Genomic DNA, 21,186 nt, shown 5'->3' on the forward strand with positions numbered 1-21,186 from the left:
GATCTAGAAGTTTCCTCTACTTGCTCTTGTGGCTGGAACATCTGGGGAACAGAGATTCTCTTGGAATGACTGGTAATGCTTTTTCTTCCTCACAGGTCCTGGGACCAAAGCCCAGTTTGCCAGCAGGAGCTTCTGATGACACCAAAGCTGATACAACCAACAGAAAGCTGGCTAAACTCTACAAGGTAACAAGACAGACGCTGACGAATGTCCTTGTGGAGAATGGAGTGATCTTTGTGCAATTAGATGGAGCTGGAATAGCAGGAAGGAACTGAGCTGAGTCCTAGTGCTGTTAGCTTTTCATCAAGTTTAATGTGTGAACCTTGGTTGCTTACACTGCATGCTCTCATGCTTTCTGTTGTCTTTGTCACCACTTCTGACTGTAGTGAGACAGCTGACACTTACCAGGAATTTTGAAGGAACAGGCAGAATGTGAAAAGAATGGGGAAAAATGAGCATTTTCCTTTGTATTATCAGGCTTTGTGTTAGGAAGATGACAGGAAAGATCTAGAAGTAGTGAGCCTGAAAACCAAGATCTACCCCTTTCTACACCCACTGAGTATGAAACAGCAATGATTTGAAAGGTGACATTTGCAATCAGCAAGTGTAACTGGGGGAGAACACCCAAGACTCTTCGGGAATTTCCTCTCAGAGTTCTCTGGTAGTGACATGGTGAATAGCTGCCAGGATAGTTTGTCGTGTGAACCTTTATAGAACCATGGAATGATTTGGGTTGGAAGGGGCTTTACAGGTCATCCGTTCCAACCTCACTGCAGCAACAGGGACATCTTCAACTCGAACAGGATGCTCAGAGCTCCATTAGGGAGTGGAGGAACTCGGGCAAACCCACTTAATGCAGGGAGACCTATTCCCAGCTACCAGAACTGCCCACTCCCGTTCTCAGAGCAGAGGGTTTGCTTTAGAAGGTATTTCTTTGCTGTTTGTGCACCAAGGATGTTTGTCATTTTGAATTCATCTTTCTTTGGTCCCAGCAGCATCTGCTGTGCTAGGAGTACTTGAAATCTTCAGAATAAGTGTAAATGTTACTGTGCCAAAGGTCTCCTGTTTGAAAAACAATAGTGCCTGAAGCAGCCAGCGCATTCAGATGTATTTCCCTTCCGCTCCCTGAGTTTTGGACTGTCTCCACGAGGCTGGAGGGGAACAGCCGATGCCTTATCCCGTCTCCATGCTGTGTTATCGCAGGTCTCCAACGGGGCTGGGAACATGGCTGTTTCCCTGGTGGCAGATGAGAACCCCTTCTCCCAGGCAGCTCTGGGTACAGACGACTGCTTCATTCTGGACCATGGCACAGATGGGAAAATCTTTGTCTGGAAAGGTACCGTAGAGATGTAGCAAAGCTTGTCGTGCATACGTAGGATCTTCATCCCGTTACCAATCCCTGTTTGTTTCAAACTGCGTAGGGCAGTGCACGCTTGGTGATGATGCTTTTCGGGGCAAGTCCAGATAGCAGTAACAGTCTCAGAGAAACACTATCAGCTCAAATATCAGGGACAGGGTCTTCAGTGTGGAGAGTTAAAGGGAGGGTCATGGGAACCAGGAAGAAAAAAATAAATATTATAAATAGAAAGGCCATTGTGCTCTCTTGGCCGTCACAAAAAGCATAACAGAGATCAAGCAATTGTCATGTTATGTTTGGCACCATCTGGCTGGAAAGCTGGGCCCCTCTGCTGTTGAAAAATGTGGAAGTACCTGGGACAGTCTTTTCTTTTAAAGCTGACTTCTTTTCTCTCTGTGTTTGTTAAAGGCAAGAATGCCAATTCGGAAGAGAAGAAGGCAGCGCTGAAAACAGCTTCTGAGTTCATTGATAAGATGGGTTATCCGAAGCACACCCAGGTAAGGCTGCGCAGCCCACCAACCCCAGACAGCGCACAGCGCTCGGGAGAGCCGCACCGGGCAGTTCTCTGTTGGCCTGAAACCAGGGCTCACAGGAAGAAAGGAGCAGCCGGAGCTGGATGTCTGGGATGGGGACAAGGCTGCTCTTGACTGGCTGGCTCTTGTTTTCCAGGTCCAAGTCCTCCCTGAGGGTGGCGAGACACCTTTATTCAAGCAATTCTTCAAGAACTGGCGGGACAGGGACCAGACAGAAGGACTGGGACAGGTGTATGTTTCTGGTCACGTTGCCAAGATCGAGAAGGTTCCTTTCGATGCTGCCACTCTGCACACCTCCAAGGCCATGGCTGCCCAGCACGGCATGGAGGACGACGGCTCGGGCAGGAAACAGGTGAGCAGCATCAGAATCACTTTGGAAAGGTTTCCAGAATTCTTTGCTACTCGATGCCATTCCTGCAACGGCAGCAAGATAAATGGAGGCCTGAGAATTCAGTTTTGTAAATGCTGAGGGAATTTTTAACACCAGAAATACCAGCAGAGTTTTGAGTGGTTTAGATGAGCTGTTAATTTTGACCCCAAAATTTCCCGGGGAGCAGTGCTTCCCCCACCCTCGTGGACCCAGACTTCATCCTTGTTCCTCCTCCTCCCTGTTATTGCAGCTGTTGCCATCACACGTGGGATGGGTGGTTGTCCCAGAGCACTGATGTCGTGCACCTGGGTGCTTGCATGTGCACACAGAAGCAGTGGTGGAGGTGGGCTTGAAGGGGCTGAGAACTGTCTGGAAGTCTGTATCTGTCCTAGCCAAGGTTAGACTTCTAGAAGTACCCAGTGAAACCTAAAAGCTCAATTTCTGACCATCCAACTGCGAGAAATGGACCTGGCTGTGTGGGGTGCTGCACGGGCATCAGTGCTGGGAGCCGGACTCGCATTTTCTCCAGCGGTTCTGGCTGGATCCGATCGCAGTTCGGGAGCTCCCGGCAGGATGAGCTGAGCGTGTCCCGCTTGCAGGCTGGGCTGCGGGCTGTGGAACGCCAGGCTTCTCCCAGCAGATGGGGCTGCAGGGCTGCGCGTTCCACGAGGCTCAGCCTGGGAAGAAAACAGCACAGGACCCAGGCAAGTCCGCTGTTTCTGCTCATCCATTGAACTCGGAGTATTCCTGCTCCTCCCCTGCTCTAGATTTGGAGAATAGAAGGCTCGGAGAAAGTGCCGGTGAATCCTTCAACCTATGGCCAGTTCTATGGAGGGGACAGCTACATCATCCTGTACAACTACCAGCACGCGGGCAGGCCGGGACAGATCATTTACACTTGGTAAGAGAGGTTTGCTGATGTGAGTCAGGAAACACTGGGGCTGTGAGGCTGAGAGTCCACATCTTCCAAAATGCATCACTGCTGGTTCCCACTTACACAGGATCCTCGCAGGATAAAATTTCACTGTGGATAGGCTTCCACACTATACAAAACACTGCTGGAAGTCTGGAATGTTTTGTTTGAAGCGGGACAATGGGGGAAATTACGGTAGTTCCTCTCTTCTTTGGATTGAGCGCTAGTTCTTTTTGTGGAGTTCCTATGTCCATCAACACCACTCTAACTTTGTGGCTCCGATGCCACGATTCCCAGACTACACCTTTAAAGAGGAGTTAGTTGTTCAGCAGGCAGCTGCGCTGTGGTCTGATTCCCACTGGTTGGGAAGCAGGGAGGGCTGCCTGTGCAGGGGATGCATGCGTAGTTCCTGGTGCCAGTACCAGCAGGCGTGGTTTTTAAACCAGCTGATAGGAAGTTCGTGTGAGATGGGCATAGAGATACTAAAGAATCTGTGCTGATTAGCTAGAAAACATTCCTAGCTCCCTCCATAATCACTATGTTAGGATACAGGGCAATAAATTTCTCCTTTGTGTTGAATGATATGCTGCAGAGATTCAATAACAAAAGTTTCCCTTATGTCTTGCTGATGTCTGTGAGGTGACAGAGGGGAAAGAGCTGGAAATAAAACTTGGATTTTGCCCTGTCTTTCAGGCAGGGCGCAGATTCCACTCAAGATGAAATTGCAACCTCTGCATTCCTCTCAGTGCAGCTGGACGAGGAGCTGGGAGGCAGCCCTGTGCAGGTAAAAAACCCAAACATATGATACCAGTTTGCAGTGGAGAAGCCTACCGCGTAGTGGCAGCCTCCCGCCGGGCTGTAGGTGTTACAGGGCATCTCTGTGCCTCCCCTGCACTCCCACTGTTGCACAAGAAAGTTTTACAAGCGGCCTGTGTGAGATAGGAGGGCTTTATGGCTGTTATGTGCTACCTCTGTGCCAAGCGGAGCACTCGCCAGTTAAAATGAAATGGCAGTTCTGAGAGCTCAGTTTAAACACTGGTTTCATTTTGTGCAGGAGGGAAGCGCGAAGCTCCCATGACCATCTTGGTGCTGCAGGGATATTCCAGCAGGAAAGATGTTTGGAAAGGCCCTTTGGAGTATATCATGTGCTGCTCTTCAGCAGCCACTTAAAACTGACGGCAGGTTTCTTTTTCTCTAGAAACGAGTCGTGCAAGGAAAAGAACCCCCTCATCTGATGAGCATGTTTGGTGGGAAGCCCTTGATTGTTTACAAGGGTGGAACCTCCAGGGAAGGAGGCCAGACAGCACCTGCAGCAACGCGGCTGTTCCAGGTCCGATCCAGCACCTCGGGAGCTACCAGAGCAGTAGAGGTACGTGGGAAGAGTCCACTCGCATGTCGTGTGCACGGGCTGCGATGGGAACATGATCCCTTTCAACAGAACTGGGGCCAGACTGAGCTTTGTGATTTAACTGAAATACGCTTTGAAACCTTTACCAACTATGAAGGGATTCCTCTTTTCCTGTGGACAAGTAGTGATTAAATAACTAGAAAATAATGATTGTAACTATCGCCTTGAACATATTTAAGTCATTTTCTCTGGAGTCCCCACCAGATGCTGCATCCTGCATCATGTGACATTTCTCATGCTGTTGAAAACCAGTAGGTTCTTCCCAGCAAGTTCTTGCATTTCCTGTCCCGGCTGTAACAGCTGTAACCGCGACAGATCCAAGCGCTCCTGCCCTAGGGCAGGGGTATCTCTAGGTTACACACAGAAACACACACTTGTTTACTTTTCTTGTATGATTAAGTCTAACTTGTCATTCAGCTACAGGCAAACACACAAAATATCTTACAATCTTACATACTTGTATGGAAAGTCTCGTTTGTTGTTTATTCAACAATAAGGACTGATTTTTATTTTGAAATAAAGGAGTCTGTGTAAAGGACGATTCCATTTGACGCATTCTTTCGTTTCAGCTGGATCCTACTGCCAGTCAGCTGAACTCCAATGATGCCTTCGTCCTGAAAACTCCCTCTGCTGCCTACCTTTGGGTTGGCCAAGGAGCCAGTGATACTGAGAAATCGGGAGCACAGGAGCTGCTGAAGACGCTGGGAGCTCGCGCGGTAGAGGTTTCTGAGGGCAGAGAGCCAGGTGAGGGGGGCGCAGGCGAGTCTGAGATCATTTCTGTCTGATCATTTTCTTGTGTCTCCCAGAACAAGGAAATGTGGGCACGGAGGGGCTTCTCCAAAGTGCCTTTCTCACGTTTAACAGCGTGCTCATGTCTGTAGGCCTTTGGGACTTTCTGACACAGAAAAGGGCTTCAAGTCCTCCCCAAACCGTACTGCCGCTGCAGTTTCCACAAGCAGTTGAAGGATCAGTGTCTCTTTCTCCATTTCAGATAATTTCTGGGCAGCTCTGGGTGGAAAAGCTCCGTACCGCACCTCGCCCCGTCTGAAGGACAAGAAGATGGATGCTCACCCCCCTCGTCTTTTTGCATGCTCCAACAAGAGCGGACGTTTCACTGTGAGTATCGAAGATGACAGTCAATTAATTCAACATCCGACTGACAATGCTGCGAGAAATTCAGTCCTGGTCTGCTCTGAGCCAGCCAAGGGGCTGTGGAACCTTCTCTTCCTTTGCAGCGTTCCCTCCAGGAAAGCATCAGCACCATTTCTCTGCAGAGACTGTTTCTCTGCTCATACCGTTGCGCTATTGTGTCAGCGCGGCAACGTGCTGAAGCATCAAACTGATTCTGCCCTGGTTAACAACCAGCATTTGAGGTCCTCAAATTTTAACTTGTGACTCTTTTTAAAGTGAAAAAGAAGGAGCATTACAAGTCTTGGGCCTGAGAGAAAGTTTCTGTAAGGAGACAGAGACTGATTTTGTGTTCTGTGGTCTGAGAGTGGCTCTGTGACAAAGCCATGGTCGAACGCCTCGCCAGGGTCTAGTTTAATGCATCTTGCTGACACAATGAGAAACTGGCACCTCTGCAAGCTGGAGCTCTCCTGTGAAGGTACAATGGTGCTTTAAGTCTGTGTTCATCTTTTAACCTTGCGTTTTGCAGATTGAAGAAGTTCCTGGAGATCTGACTCAGGACGATCTCGCAACAGATGACGTGATGCTCCTTGACACGTGGGATCAGGTGTGTCACGTTTCGCTGGTGATGAGGGAAGCAAAGAATGGGCACAAATTGGCTCTGGATTGAGTCCCAGGCTGCAATAGCTGCAAGAGTTGTGGTATTGTAGTCACCTTCAGGGCTGAGAACGAATTGTCTCGTTGGTGACACTGACAGAGCTTGAGGAAAGAGCGGATGCCCTGCTGCTTTGGTGAGCTCAGGGGCTGGAGAGAACAGGCTTTGTGTATCGCACACGCTCCTCCAGCCTGTGAATGTCTCCTGGGCAGTGTCCTTGTCCTGCTGGACAGGACTGCGAACCACTGTTAGGATTCAACAGTTGAAGGCACTGACACATTTTCTGGTATTTTCCGATAACAGACTCTGCAGAAATAGGCCAAAAGGCAACTGAGAGATGAATTTTGTATATTTTATGTAATAGTGTTCAAACACCTGATGTTCAGCTAGTGTTTGATTTGTTTGCGTATCTATAATTCCTGCAGATAAACCGCAGCCAAATAGCTTCTCGTTACCCACTGACAGCTTTAGTCAATATAGGTCAGCAATCCAGGCACACCAACCCGAATGGGTTCCTGTTCTGTCACACGCTGTTCCCTGAGCCTTTATCTGAGTTCCCCTTCCTTTCATAAAGAAATGGGTTATTGTGCAAATATTTCATGTGAGTTTTTTACCTTTAGGTCTTTGTATGGATTGGGAAAGATGCCCAGGAAGAAGAAAAGACTGAGGCACTGAAATCTGGTAACGTCACATGTTCCTCTCCCAACTAACTGGGTTTTCTTTTCCCACTGACCCTAAGGTTAATACACCGAGAAATGTATCTTAATCACAACATGAAGTTCAGTGTTGTGATCAGAGATCGCATCTCTCAGGAAGGGAGGGTCCCTGAGCTCTGCAGGGAGCTGCAGTGTTCCGCTAGGCCGTGCTCAGCATCCCTGTGGGGGTGAGCGGGTGTAAGCTGCCGCTGGGCTACGGTGTTGGACCGTCCCAGTGGCAGTTATCGACAAACAAGTGCCAGCCTCCCGCCAGGTGTAGAGAAAAACAAGGAGCGAGAACTTCCGTGTTTCTTGTTTTAAATGAACAATCCGAAATTGTATCTCTGGCACCCTTTTAGCTGCTATTAAGCTGCTCCTGAAGACTTGTGCTCTATGCAATCTCCTCCTCGTGTATTCACAGCCAAGCGGTACATCGAGACCGATCCCGCCAGCCGCGACAAGAGAACGCCGGTCACAGTGGTTAAGCAAGGGTTTGAGCCGCCCACCTTCTCCGGCTGGTTCCTGGGCTGGGATGATGACTACTGGTCCATTGATCCCCTACAGCGAGCAATGGCAGACGTGGATGTCTAAGGAACAAGTTCTCCTTTTTAAATGGAGCAAGTTTAGTGCCTTCACGAGCTACTTCCTCCTGCAGGATGCATGTTAATGAGGCAATGATGTTAATAGCCAATTAGCTGTGCAATAATTACCAAAAACAATCATGACCAGTCATTGCCCCTACTACTTGCTTTGATTATATTTAATACAATAAAGCTTGTATGGAATACGTGAAGAGGGAAAGGGCGAGGTTTGTTACTAAGGAGACATTAAACAGAACCCGTCGATCCCACATTTGAACTGGCTTGAAACAAATACACCTTGGAAAACGAAACCAGCTTTGTGCCGTCTTTTGCACATGCGCTTTTTAACTAAACAGCTACAGAAATGACTTTTGGGGCTTGGGGATTGTTTTGCTTTCCCCTCGCCAGAATCACCAGTGGTTCAGCCTCTGATAAATTAGCAGTAGTTGACTCGTTCAGAAAGTCACTCGTTAGTAAACAGCATGTTTTTTCATTCAGAATGGGAGCATAAAGCACACCCCAGGTGTCAACAAGAATTCACAGGGGTGGCCATCTGCGGCAGCTACCAACTCGCTCATCCTCCCCCAGGAATAACCTCAGGCAGTGCAGCTACTCTGTTTCCCACTTCAAGTGTGTAAGCACGGTAGTGCTAATTATTACAGCTCCGTTACCAGTATTTCTCAAGCTCAGCTTACGTTAGCTGAAGGCCTGACACCCCCAGACTGTACCCGGCTGCAGTGGGGCAGGGGGAGAAGAGCTCACAGCAAACGGAAGAGAAATGGAACCAACCGTGCCCCGGCAGCACCCGGGCATTTCCTCCTCACGGGGAAACAGACCTCGCCCTTAGCGGGACACCTGCAAACGCAGAGCCGGTCATAGCAGAAAGGTGAGAGATCACAACTCGGGAACTTGACACGGGTCAGGGTGAGAAGGGCCACTGCAGCACTGACCTTGGAGTTTTGTCTTCATTGCCACCCCCCAATAATCAGACCAGATGCCAAACTTGGGGGGCGGTGGGAGCGTGAAGAGCCTCCCCCTGCATTCTCTTTATAATCTGTAATTACATCCACTAAACAGGTACAAAACATGAATACAGCTTCACAGAATGACAGCTCAGGACTACATGAATTGCAGGTGACAGGCTTTGGTATGGAGCGTCAGCCCTTGGTGGTTCAGCAGCGCCCACAGGTACAGCACTAATTTGATAGAACAGATACACAACTAGTACAGCATCTCCTGTTAAACATCACCCCTGCTCCCTAGAGCAGTGGGCTTTAGACCTGGATAAAATGCAGGAGTCAGTACTTTGGCTTTTATAGATCATTAAGAGCAACAGATAAAGGCAAACCCAACAACTTGCAGGTGTTTGAAGCGGCATAAATCTATGCAGGTACACACCACAACCACCCAGCCGGGACCGTGAGTGTGTTGTATCCATTCCTAGGGCTTGTTTGTGCCACTGCTGGGTGGCAGAACACAGGTGGAATGTTCCACCTCCGTAATACCAGCCACCACCTCAGTCTTACAAGTGGCAGGTCATTTTAGGAAGGATAAGCCTGATTTTTGGAAGCACCCAGCATGGAATTCTCACCCCTGTATCAGCTTCCATTACTTCTCCGTGTGGAAGCTTAAGAACCAATGCACATGACAGCAATCCAATGGCTTCACCACATACAACTATATCCCAGAGAAGTTAGGGCCGTCCCACTTCCCTCCCAGGGCTACAGACCCGTTTATTGAAGGAACACTTCTCTTTCCCACTGTTGGATCACCTCAGCTTCCCCACAGCTGGCTTTACATCCTGTTTGGACAGGGGAGGTTCAGATGAAGGGTGTCCCCTTGAGGACAGTATGGATACAGGCTTATTTAAGATAACAACCTGCTTGTTCTCATTTGAGAGGTTTTCACTTACTTACAAACATTTTGATTGTCAGAACTCACAAACATGGCGTATAAGTTTTATAACACAGTATAAGAAAAGATATAACAAATCTGCATTAATACAGCCAGAAGCTACAATGCACAGGGCATTCAGTGTTGCATTCGCTGTAGCAAAACCCCCACCCTGAGCTCCTCTCCCACCCTCTCTAGTGTTTTGCAGCTACGATGCTCTCCAGCAGGTTTATGGGCAAGGGGAAGATGATGGTGGAGTTCTTTTCTGCAGCGATGGTGGTCAAGGTCTGCAGATAACGAAGCTGAAGAGCAGCAGGGGACTCGGTAATAACCATTGATGCCTCTTTCAGGGCCCTGGAAGCATTCATTTCACCCTCAGCTGCAATTACCTGGGGAAACAAAATGAATGCAATTGAATTAATTCTGGCACGGTGATAAACTAGAAATCTGTAGGATAAGTTCAGCCTGAACTCATAACCAAAGGCTGTTCATCACTTGGATGGAGTGACCTCCCCTTACCGGGCTCCTTTGCCCATCCTGCCTGCTCCGGCTCAGCCCTGAGCTGCTCCCAGGTCTCTGCATCCGGTTCCCTCCCGTTCAGTGTCAGGACATCAGGCCCCAGAGCTGGCACAGACTTGAAAATGCAGTGGGTGCATTTGTTCTATTTTTAAAGCTGCTTTTGTGCTTCTTCCAGCACTGCCTCTCAAAACTGGAATGTCTGAGCATACTGTATTTTTTGGTTTCTACAGGGGTTTGGCAGGTGAATGGCTTCTTTCTTACTGGGGAAATACCTTTATTCCCATCCCACCATCCTTTCCAAATACTTGCTGTCTGTGAGTGTGCACGTGTGCTGCAAGATTCAATGTAATTTGAAGGCACTAGATGAACTCTAGCAAACTTCACTTTGCCAAGACAAATTTTTAGTATTTAGAAAGCAAGTTCCATTTCTCCAGGGGCAGGCAGCTCAACAGACCGCTAATACGCACCAGGAACTCTCATCCGTCAGCTCAGGCTACCAAAAAAGGGTTTTTGGACAGCTATGTGGCTTGTTTTGGGTTTCTGTAAACAGAGTCTACAGTTTCATCTCAGGAGGTCAGAGTAAGTTTTCAAGACAGGATTAACAAACCACCAGAGGAGACAAATTGGAGAGCACAGAACACTGAAGGAGAAAGCTGTGGCAGTTTCTCCTGCCTAGGCCTAGAAAAGGACCACTCTGACTGCCCCCGAGTTTTACCCCAAACTCCCACATTATGCATCACCTTCTCTCACCTCAGAAGGGAGTAAAATGTCACAACCAAACCAATCACCACTCAGCTTAAGGGAGACAAAACTGTTACTTCATAGGAGAAATACAACAGCTGTAACTAATAGAATACAAAGGACTTGCCTGAAATGAGAGTTAGTTGGGAAAAAGCTGGAAGTAAGTTTGGCTTCTAATTCACTGCAGGCTCCAGCTATTAACCTCAAAATAGTTTTGTTTATGATTTGTTCTTGGAGTACGGTAGAATGAGATTCTGTATTTCTGAAGGAAATCTCATGCATGATCCAAGATGAAACGGAGCAAGCACCCAGACAAAAATCCCCAACGCCCTGCCCTGCACTCCCACCTGCCCCAGCACAGTCTGGTTGAGAAGTGAATTATTCATAGAGAAAAACAAAAATGTAAAGAAATCCAGCCTCAGGTGTTGATGCCATTACCTTAGCTCGTGCCTCCCGGGCAGCTTCTGCCTCTGCAGCCATTGCTCTCTGCAGTTGGACAGGTAATTTCACATCCTTGATCTCCACACGTTCCACTTTAATGCCCCAATCATCTGTTGCCTCATCAAGCGTGGCCTGTAGGCAGGATAATTAAGTTATGCCACCTACCTGTCCAGATTTGAAGAATGACCAATAAACCAAAGGAATTACTTTAAAACTCTCAGACTTTCAGGGCTTTTGTATTTATAGTAATGTATGATAATGTAAAAAGCATAACTGATGTAAACTAACAAAAATCCCTGGAGGTTGACCAATGCAGTGGAGGAATTCTGTGGCATCATTTACTTCAACAGAGAGCTTTGGGAAGGCCTCCTGTACCCCTCATTCCCACTCGTGAGCCCCGCTGGTCCATTCTTGCTTCAGTCACTCATCTTTATCGCACAGAACACCATCCTGACAGTTCTTGGGTTTTGCCTAAAGCTCCAGATCACAACTTGGTTCATCACTTGGAAAGTAAAATAAACCCTGGCCTGAAGTTGCCCGCGGGATGGCTGTTCACTGGGTTGCTGAGGTGAAGCTGCTCATACCTGCATGCTGTGCGCAATTTCCTCGCGATCAGAGAGAATCTGAGAGAGGTTCTTGGTCCCCAGAACGTTCCTCAGCGTAGTCTGTGCTAAGAGGCGGGTGGCTGAGTGCGCGTTTGAGATGTTTGCCACGGCAAGCGTGGCATTCTGAACTCTGTAATAAACCACTCCATCCACGTTAACTGTCACAGAGTCCTTGGTCAAGATCTGAAAAGCAAGGTCAGAAGCACTAAATTTAGCATCTATTTATTGAATATAATGATAATTACATATTTGTTTTACTAGAGAAACTGCTCTAATACACGTATGCCACACGTGAATGTGTATATGTACACAAACCTTCCAGTGTAGCGCCACAAAGCAAAAGCTAAATATGGGATTAGAGCACTTCTCACTGAAAACCACATTCCATTAGCTTGGCTGAAATGCTGTTCCTAACTCATTTGTTCAAATTCACAGAGGGATGCACAATTCGTACAAGGGACAGGGAGAAGAAACTGGAACTATCTTACACCAAAGTACGTGTGCTCTTTCACCTGGGAAACCATAAGTGGTTATTCTGAAACAAGCACAGTGACATAACCAGGTAGGTCCCCCTGCTGCATTTAGCGAGGCCGGCAGTAACAGGTTTGCAAGAGGTACAGACAGCGAAGGACTGAGGTAACGGAAAACCTCTCAGTGTTGCTTTGTTTTAGTGCAGAGACAGGAATATGGGGCCACTACGTCCAAAATGGGTTCAAGCACTCTAGTTCAGAGCACACCCTGGAAGCATTTAGGAGAGAGGTTCATTTGGTGATTCTGTACCAAGAAAAAAGGCTAATAATGAGTATCATTGTAAAAATAGGACACATTACACTTGCATTTAACTTCAGTTATAAGCCTATTGATTTTGCAAGATGTAATGGCAGGTGTGTCAGTTCATGAAACGGGGGCAAAATAAGTAACCTCCTCAGAGAGCAGCGAGGGGAGAGGGAGCGCTTGCAGCTGCAGCTCCTAAGCAGCATCACAAATGAGAGCTTCCCATGCTGCAAGTGTAAGACAGGAATGGCCACCGCTGGAGAGTCCAGCGCAGCAGTCGCTGTGAAAGTGACTTCACAGAAGAGCAGAAAGGATATGAAACTGAAAAAGGATTTCAGTCTATAAGGGAGCTCAAAGAAAACACAGAGCCACGCCCACGAATTGTAGAACAGACTGGAAAGTTTCACTGAAGTATGAGGAGCTAAGAACAAAATTGAGTTTGCCTGTCCCAAAAGCCTGATGTATTTCAGCTGCGTGGGCATTGGCCTGACTTCAACATTTAATTAGAAATATCTCTGTTACCTAGCAGTTTATTGTCCATCTCGGAGGTACTTTCGAATGAAATGCCACCTTGTGCTACTAAATGAGGATGTGGTGATTTCTAGACAAGCTGCAGAGGAAATCCAGTTTGTGAGCATCCTCAGAGTGAGATTCAAGTGATTTACTGCATTTAACGCTCGTATATTAAGCAAAAGATGTACTTGCAAATAGATATTCCTGAAGGTTTAGAGGAGCACACACACCAGAAAGAAGGGTTAATATTAATTATATTTTAAAGTTAAGTTAAAAAGAGATCGAAGTATGCTACACGACCATGAGAAGGGGTGTCCCAATTCCATGTTAGATGATTACTGTTATTTGCTGAGAGGGACACGTGAGTCACTTAACCTACAAGACTTACCCGCTCTGTCCTTCCCCAAACTACCTATTTTCGCAGGCTTTTCACAAAAGACAAGACAAACAAAGAATAAGTAGCACACCGAGAAATCATGTTGTACAAATACAAATGTATTTCTGCTTTTACCTACTGAAAACAAACACACCTAAATCCATAAGCATAATTTAATCAAGCCAAAAGAAAACCTGTAGAACTGATGGCCTCACTAATGGCACATCAGCAGCTGCAAGCAGATTTTGCCTGGCAGTGATTAGGTTTCTACCAATTACCCTTTAGAGCGTACTATGACAGCAGCCATTTGTCTGAATCTACAACTAACGATGAGCAATAAACTGGCTCACAAATATGACAGGAAACAGATGCAGCAGACAGGCTGCATCAAGCATCTCTGTCTTGCAAAATACACCGGATACATGGAGACACAGGGGATACAGCTCTAACGACCCACATCCAACTGACTTTTGGAGGGCTAGTGGTTTCTATTTTGCTGTCTGTTGAGTTGGCATCCCCATGTTCACCTAGCTGGATGCTGTGGAGAGATCCTTCAAAAAAAAAAAAAAAAAAAAAAAGGATGTCCAAGGGAAAACAGACTAGAAGAAAAAATATCTGTGTGTTCCTTAGGAGCTGCAAACTGCAAGGCATCAGCTGGCATTAGGTAGGCTGCACCTTCATGATGTCCCTGTCCACAGCAGGACACAGAAGCAACGTGTACATAGAACGCACATTAGAGAGGCGCCATGACCCTGGGCTGCAATCGACAGTGCTCGATGGATGTAATAATTTCATCCTGTTATTTTAGTTAATTTATACCTCTAGATAAATTGGTAGAGGAAAGATTGCTGCTGCCTCTGGAAACCTTCCAGAGTTCACAGAAGCAATTAGAGAATGTTGCATGAAGGCCAGCAGCCTTCATGCCAAACCCCTCCCACCGCAGCTCTGGGGCAGTATTAAGTTATCTCACTTGCTCCTTAGGGGATGGCATCATTTGTTTTGCTGTCAGGGATCTTCTCTTATTGAATGATATCACTAAAGGATACGTGTATTCTTCACACTGACCCTGCACAAGAAATCCACACTAAAACTGCAACACTACCTGACACAAAGAGGGAAAGGAAGAAAGTGCTAAAAATCCTGCACGCACTCCAGCAGGTACAAAGGCAACTGCAAACTCACCTCTTGGGGAGGAATATCAAAAGAGATGGTCCTCATATCAACCTTGACGAAGTTGTCTGTGCATGGCAGGACAAAAAACAAGCCTGTACAGAAAAAAAATTCAGGAAGACATGAAAATGAGTCATTGAAACAGACAAAAAATAAGCAGAAATAAGCTGAAATCCAGCCACTGTAGCCCTCTTTCTAATGAGCTCAGAAGCATGTTCATTAGCAGCTTTTAAACCAGGTAAGATTTTTTAAAAAGTACGCCAAGAAACTTAATTCATTCAGGTCTGGTTTGTTCAGGTATCATTAACACTGGGGGGAAAAAAACTAGAACTGTTAACAGCTACTTCCGAGTGTTTGCCCCACATAAGTTGCTTGGGGGCCTAATTCTGGCAGGCAGAAACTACCAACTTCCTTTTGGTCTGGTGGATTCCTGTAATTCTTTAACCTTACAGCCACGTGAAGGTATTGCAAAACCTGAAGAAAGAAGCTCTTGCCCTTTTCTGTCACTCTGAGCAGCAAGAGCAACAGCTGAAAATAACATTCCAGCAGATCTCCTCCGAGTTTCTCATGCACACAGGAAATGTTTCAAAACTACCAAACCAATTTAATTGCTTCTATTTCTTCTGATGAGCATCAAGGCTTTCAGACCGTTTGGGTTTTACCTGCCATTCCAGAGGGTTTTTTTATGAAATGGCACATTTGAGGCCATTGGTCCTCCCTTCACATTCTGTGCTTTCGGTTCTCCCCAAGACCATTCATTGACTAAGAAGGTCTGGGTAAGGCTCACAGATCATTATTTTTTTTCTCTTATCCATATATGGTAACGTATCCTCTTACTGGAAGTTACAAAAGTCTTGAGAAACCCATTCTCCAGTTAACACGAGTTCTCTAGGCAGCTCTTATTCTGCTAATTACTTAATTAGAACCAATATTAAAAATCCTCTCCAGGACATACCTGGTCCCTTTGCTCCTCCTTTTAAGATGCGTCCAAGTCTGAAGATGATGGCTCGCTCGTATTCCTTTATGATCTGTAATAAACAGTTGGATGTCACGCAGGGGTTTCCAGAAGCCACAGGATGGATTCCAAGCTGTCTGAGACAGTCTTGACTCTCAAACCTAGCACATTTATATCCTTGCTGCTTTTGAGAATTTTAGCCTGAACTTTATTGACAAAAAGCAAACAGCAAAAGGAACAATTGGGATAATATTCTAGAAGAAATATTCTTCAGACTGGGGCACCATCTACCAACAGCAGAAGCAACAGCACGTCACGTGGCACTGGAAGCAGCCATCAGGAATATCCTGGCAACACCAAAACAGAGTGCAGTACGTGTGTCCCAGCAGAGCTCTTTCTAGCTCCAGTACCAGTGCAGTGTATTAGCTAAAACAAAGCAAGAGTTCTTTCCTCCTGTCTGGAAACTGAAAACATTGAGCTCAGGGATCACAGAGGACACAATCTCTACAAATCTGTTTTTCAAACTGGCTTATGTACTCATGGCACTTGGTAGATGTAGTAAAGGTGTCAATGCACAAATTGTTTTGACTGAATACTGTCATAGCACTATGGTATTTTGTTTGAAGAGTAAAGCATGGAAACGGTGGGTCTGTTAACTGCTGCCTGCTATAGTTCCAAGAATTAATAGCTAGATTAATTTGTGTTTAAAACAAATAAAAGGGAGAACAACTATAACCACTAGGAAGCATCTGTATTGCTTTAAGTTTAAACCCAACTTAGCAGCAAGCAATTTTACCTTTATGCACATCCATATCGACACAGGGAACGTAATTATAGTGAAAAAAAGTGATGTGATCACCAGGAACCATCCACACAAACCAAGGCCAGTATTAGTCTCATCTGCAAGAAGAGTAGAACATTTCAGATCTTTAGAAACAAAAGTGCTTGGTTTAAAGAAAGCACCTAGATTGATATTTATGTTGAATATTCCTTGAAATAAGACACTGTTAGCACTGCTTCTCTCGCCAAACTCATTAGGCTGAGATCAGAAGTCTAATTAAAAGTCAAATCCAGCTTTCATTCTCACTGGTCTCTCGAAATTGTGCAAGGTAGTCAAGAGCAGCAGGCAGGCTGAGTGACGTTTATGTCTGCGCTAACATGTACAGACACTCCCAAATGCCTCCCTTTCCCAGTTTTCTCCAGCAGAATGACTGCTCGGCAGCAGCAGAAATCCTGTTATTTTATTGTTTAAGGAAGGAACACTGCTTAATGAGCGAAATGCAAACACCCCATGGCCTATCAGCTCTAGTGCCAGGCTGTTTGGAGTCTGGTTCGTGTCCCAGCTCTCACAGATGCCGATCTAAGGAAAGCACAGCTCTCTGGGTTGCTGTATCTAAGATGGGGGACAAGATTAGCTGAACACAAAATGAAGTCTCTGTAAAGCACTTCTTAGCCAGAGTGTTCTCTGTCACGAAATGACACCAAGGCATTTCCGGAACCAGCAAATCACAGAAGCTCATCTAGTGTTTTCAAATACTACACAGCTAAAAAAAAGCTGTGTGCCATGACAAAACGGGGACGTGCTGGGAAGCACCCACAGAGCTCTGGGAAGTTTCTTATCCTGCCAGCCAAGAGCCCTAACAGCCTGCCAGGAGCCCACTGCCAAGCGGGGATGTCCCAGGGAGACACCAAGCCCTCACAGCCATCCCATTCCTATGGAGAAGATACCAAAATCCATGTTTCTCACTCCATCCTTCGAAAAGGCAAAAGTACAAGATGCCAAGAAGCAGGCACAAAGCTTAGAAAAAGACAAATCTCACATTTAGATGAAAGAACGTTGCTTCAGGACCACAATTCCCAACTTTAGTTAAATATTGTGGATCTAAATATGCAAAGTACATACTATTACTGCTACCACTCACTTTCAAGGTTAGTGATATCTAATGACTCATCTATCTCGCTTCCCTCCTTATACAAGACCTGTCCTGCTGATGCTGAGCTCAATCGAGGGCACAATAAAATGCTGGAGCTGTTAAAATCAATGGATATTTTTCAACATCAAGATTTTGCTTTATAATAAAGTGAATTCTACTAAAAGCAAGTGCTGCATTGCAAGGCTTAACGATGGCAGCGGGGAAGCATTCTCCATGCTGCAGGCACCAACATCTGAAAGTCCTTTTTTCAACTTGCAGTAACTCCAGCTACTCAACTTCAGTTCTCTCTTGCTTGATTTTCTAAAGTGCCGAACTCTGTTACACACCCCTACAGCGCCAGCTCAAACACTTGTGATGTTCTTGCTCTTTTTATCAAGATATTAAAAACTGACACCTGGAATTTAACCAGCAAACTCTTGCTGGTGGAGAGTCTGCAACAGATTATGTACCGCTTTGAGAAATAAACCACAAGGAGAAAAGGATATTAAAAAAAGGAAATTGAGTCAGCCTTCCATCTCTTTAAGGCTGACTGGAACAGTTATTGTTACTTTAGCAAGAAATTATCACTTGGATCATCCAACAGTATTAACAATTTATAATTAACACTTAGTGCTGGCGGCCTAGATGGAAGGGGAAGTTCTCATTATGGCTTGAGACGTGCCACACCTTTCATTTGTGATTTATTTTCTTGCAGACCACACACTCTGAACAAGCAGATCGTGTCAGACAGCGAAGCTGCACCAGGTGCCATGAGAGGAAGGGCCCTCTCCCCACAGCCAAGCGAACAACCCACCAGATCCAAACCAAAACACACACAAGAGAGCAAGGGGGCTGAACGCAAGGCAGGTGATACCAGACAGAAATCTCGCTTCCTCGCTGCACGGTCAAAGGCAGGAGAGTCTCAGAATGACTGAAGGCTATTACAGTTGCTCAACTCTTTGCTAATTAGCAGACAATCAGGAATCATCTAATTGTAGAATCATTAAGGTTGGAAAAGACCTTTAATATCATTAAGTCCAACCATCAGCCCAACCCCACTGTGCCTGCTAAACCCTGTCCCCAAGTGCCACACCTACATGGCTTTTGAACCCCTCCAGGGATGGAGACTCCTCCACAGCCTCTGCCAGCACTTCACCACTCTTCCAGTAAAGAAACTTTTCTCAATATCCAATCTAAACCTCCCCTGGCGCAACTTGAGGCCATTTCCTCTCATCCTATCACTTGTTACTTGGGCAAATAATATGGAATGTTACTTTCAATGAGAACTAAATGTCTTTTCAGATGCTTCTCATTTCACGTGGCAAAGAGCCAGAATAATTACATCTAATAATCAAAATGATATCTAATATCGTTTACCTCCATAGATAATATTAGGACTAAAATAATGGGTAGTCATCTTTAGCCTCCAAAACACCACATCACACAGCAACAATGGAAGGAACCTCCTCGGGAGCGCGTAGGGGCAGCGGTGTGAGTCCCAGCCGAGGGCAGTGCTGGAGTGACCACTGTTAGATATTAATATCTAACATAGAGCATGAAATGCAGCTCCTCCCCACAGATACCAGAGCCAGCGTGTGCCAGTAGATAGACGTACAGTTATTTATACAACAACTCTGATTACCCAGCCAGAGCCTCCTATGGAAAGCCATTTATAAATACATCTCTTCCTTCAGCTGCAAATGACAAAACGTAAGATAAATCATGACTTTTCTCTCGGCTGTTTCTGCACAACAGAAGAAATGGGAAAACGCCCCGGCTTCCCGGAATGGAAACTCTCAGTCAGGTTATTCTAGTGCATCATTTCTAAAACTCCTGACCTCGGGTACACTCACACCAAACTGACAAGCTGAAACCTTCTAAAATAACAGTACTATGATGTAAAAGTGAGCTGCAGCTTTATTGCCCAACATGAGGAAATCTAACTGACTCTTACAGCTTCTTCCCATCACGGATCCTTTGCTCCCTGGGAAAAGCCCTCAGGGTGTGAACACCAGCCCCAAACTCGTTTTTGTTCTCTCTTACCGGTGCAGAGCCTCGGGGATTACTTTTGTTGACTCTGTTATTAATTATTTGTTCACCTTTCCCCTCAGAGACTGAAGTTATCGTGTGGGAAAACAAACCACGCACCGCAAAAACCCCAGGGTTGTGTAACAGGGGCCAATTCCCGGAGATGCTCCCCGATCCCGCTGGGATCCCCATCGCGATGGGAACCGGGGAACCAGGCTCTGCTGGGCTGGGGCAGAACCGAGGGGCAGGGGGGGACCTGGAGCTGCTGGGGTTGAAAGGGATCAGGGGGCTAAAGGGGGAAAAGGGGGAGCGGGGGGGGAGGGGCTAAGGGGGGAACTGGGAACTGAGGAAAAAGTGGGGAAATGATAGGAAATGATAAGAGGGGCTGAGAAGGGAGAGCAGGGGAGCTGAGAGGGAACTAAGGGGGGTGAGGAGAAAGTGGGGGGCCGAAGAGGAGGAAGGCAGAGGGATGATGAAGAAGAAGGGATCAAGGGAGAAGGAACACAGGGGGCTGAGGAGGGGGAGCTTGGAGGGTGAGAAAAGCTGGGGATGAGAAGAAGCAAGGGAAGACTGAGGAAAAAGTGGGGAGCTGAGGGGGAGCTTGGGGGGTCTGAGGAAAGCGAGGGGCTGAGAGGGGGGACAAGGGAGGCTGAAGGGAAGAGAGGGGCTGAGGAAAAATAGGGAACGGAGAGGAAAGCCGAGGGGCTGAGGGGGAGCGGAGGTCTGAGGAGGGGAGCCAGGCGGGGCTGAGAGAAAGCAGAGCGAGCTACCCAGGCAGCTCGGCAGAGCCGCTTCCCGCGGGATGAACTTCAGCGAAGGATCCGCAAACTTTCCTCTAAACAAAGTAACAAAACCCAAGCCGAAAGCGAGAACCGGGGGGCGGCTGCGCTTTGACCGGACGGGCTGCGCTCCCCCCGCCGCCACGGTTACCTTGTACCCGCCGGGCTTTGGGCGGCATACCCGCCTCGTGGTCCGCCATGGCCGGAGACCCTCACCGGGCACCGAGACCCGCACCGAGACCAGCACCGGGCACCGAGACCCGCCCCGCGAATCCCGCCCCGCCCCGAGGCCCCGCCCACCTCACCCGCCCACAGACCCAGCAAACCCCGCCTCTCGCATAGGCCACGCCCACCGACCGCGCGAACACCGCCCCTTCCATAGGCCCCGCCCACAGACAACACAAACCACGCCCCCTCTACGAGGCCCCCGCCCCAGGCCCTTCATACAAGCCCCGCCCCCTCGTACACCACAGAGCACTGCCGGGCACAAACCCCGCCCACCTCCCATAGAGCACGCCCTCAAATTAACCCTCCCCGAAGGGACCCACGCCCACTCACGAAAACCACGCCCACAAACCGCCACGTAGCCCCCGCCCACTCCCCCGCCCTGCCCCTCCCAGCTCCGCCCCTCCCTTACCCGATAGGCAGGGGCCGCGCGCTTCCCCCACTGCGCGTGCGCGTCGCGCGCTTTTCCCGCCTTTTCTTGAGGGCGCCGGGAGTGGGGGGGGCGTCTCCTGGTAGAGGCGCGCGCCTTTCCCGCCTTTTCCTGAGGGCTCGGGGGAGTGCGGGGTGGGGCGCGTCTCGTGGCTGAGGCGCGCGCCTTTCCCGCTTTTTCCTGG

The 21,186-nt window shown here is 47.5% G+C and overlaps 2 protein-coding genes across 4 annotated transcripts in view; one reads left to right on the plus strand and one right to left on the minus strand.

Moving 5' to 3' along the window:
* The window catches only part of GSN (gelsolin), a 31,304-nt gene extending 23,353 nt beyond the window's left edge, over window positions 1-7,951 (plus strand). For all 3 annotated transcript variants that reach the window (XM_069873386.1, XM_069873385.1, XM_069873384.1), the window contains 12 exons: window positions 96-185; window positions 1,204-1,336; window positions 1,766-1,854; window positions 2,027-2,242; window positions 3,028-3,161; window positions 3,867-3,957; window positions 4,372-4,542; window positions 5,151-5,325; window positions 5,573-5,697; window positions 6,239-6,316; window positions 6,985-7,045; window positions 7,481-7,951. In XM_069873386.1, coding sequence (XP_069729487.1) covers window positions 96-185; window positions 1,204-1,336; window positions 1,766-1,854; window positions 2,027-2,242; window positions 3,028-3,161; window positions 3,867-3,957; window positions 4,372-4,542; window positions 5,151-5,325; window positions 5,573-5,697; window positions 6,239-6,316; window positions 6,985-7,045; window positions 7,481-7,650 — 1,533 coding nt within the window. In that variant the 3' untranslated portion in view covers window positions 7,651-7,951. The remainder of the gene's footprint in view (window positions 1-95; window positions 186-1,203; window positions 1,337-1,765; window positions 1,855-2,026; window positions 2,243-3,027; window positions 3,162-3,866; window positions 3,958-4,371; window positions 4,543-5,150; window positions 5,326-5,572; window positions 5,698-6,238; window positions 6,317-6,984; window positions 7,046-7,480) is intronic.
* Window positions 7,952-8,643: 692 nt separating this feature from the next.
* STOM (stomatin) lies at window positions 8,644-20,609 on the minus strand. The gene is made up of 7 exons (XM_069873387.1): window positions 20,499-20,609; window positions 16,424-16,527; window positions 15,628-15,700; window positions 14,685-14,767; window positions 11,819-12,022; window positions 11,232-11,366; window positions 8,644-9,922 (listed from the first exon to the last, which is right to left on the minus strand). Exons 1-7 carry the CDS (start codon window positions 20,545-20,547, stop codon window positions 9,728-9,730), a joined length of 843 nt encoding a protein of 280 aa, XP_069729488.1. The 5' UTR covers window positions 20,548-20,609; the 3' UTR covers window positions 8,644-9,727.
* Between the last annotated feature and the right edge of the window lie 577 nt (window positions 20,610-21,186).

Source organism: Phaenicophaeus curvirostris, chromosome 20 (genome assembly GCF_032191515.1).
Source record: "Phaenicophaeus curvirostris isolate KB17595 chromosome 20, BPBGC_Pcur_1.0, whole genome shotgun sequence".
Taxonomy (NCBI): Eukaryota; Metazoa; Chordata; class Aves; order Cuculiformes; family Cuculidae; genus Phaenicophaeus; species Phaenicophaeus curvirostris.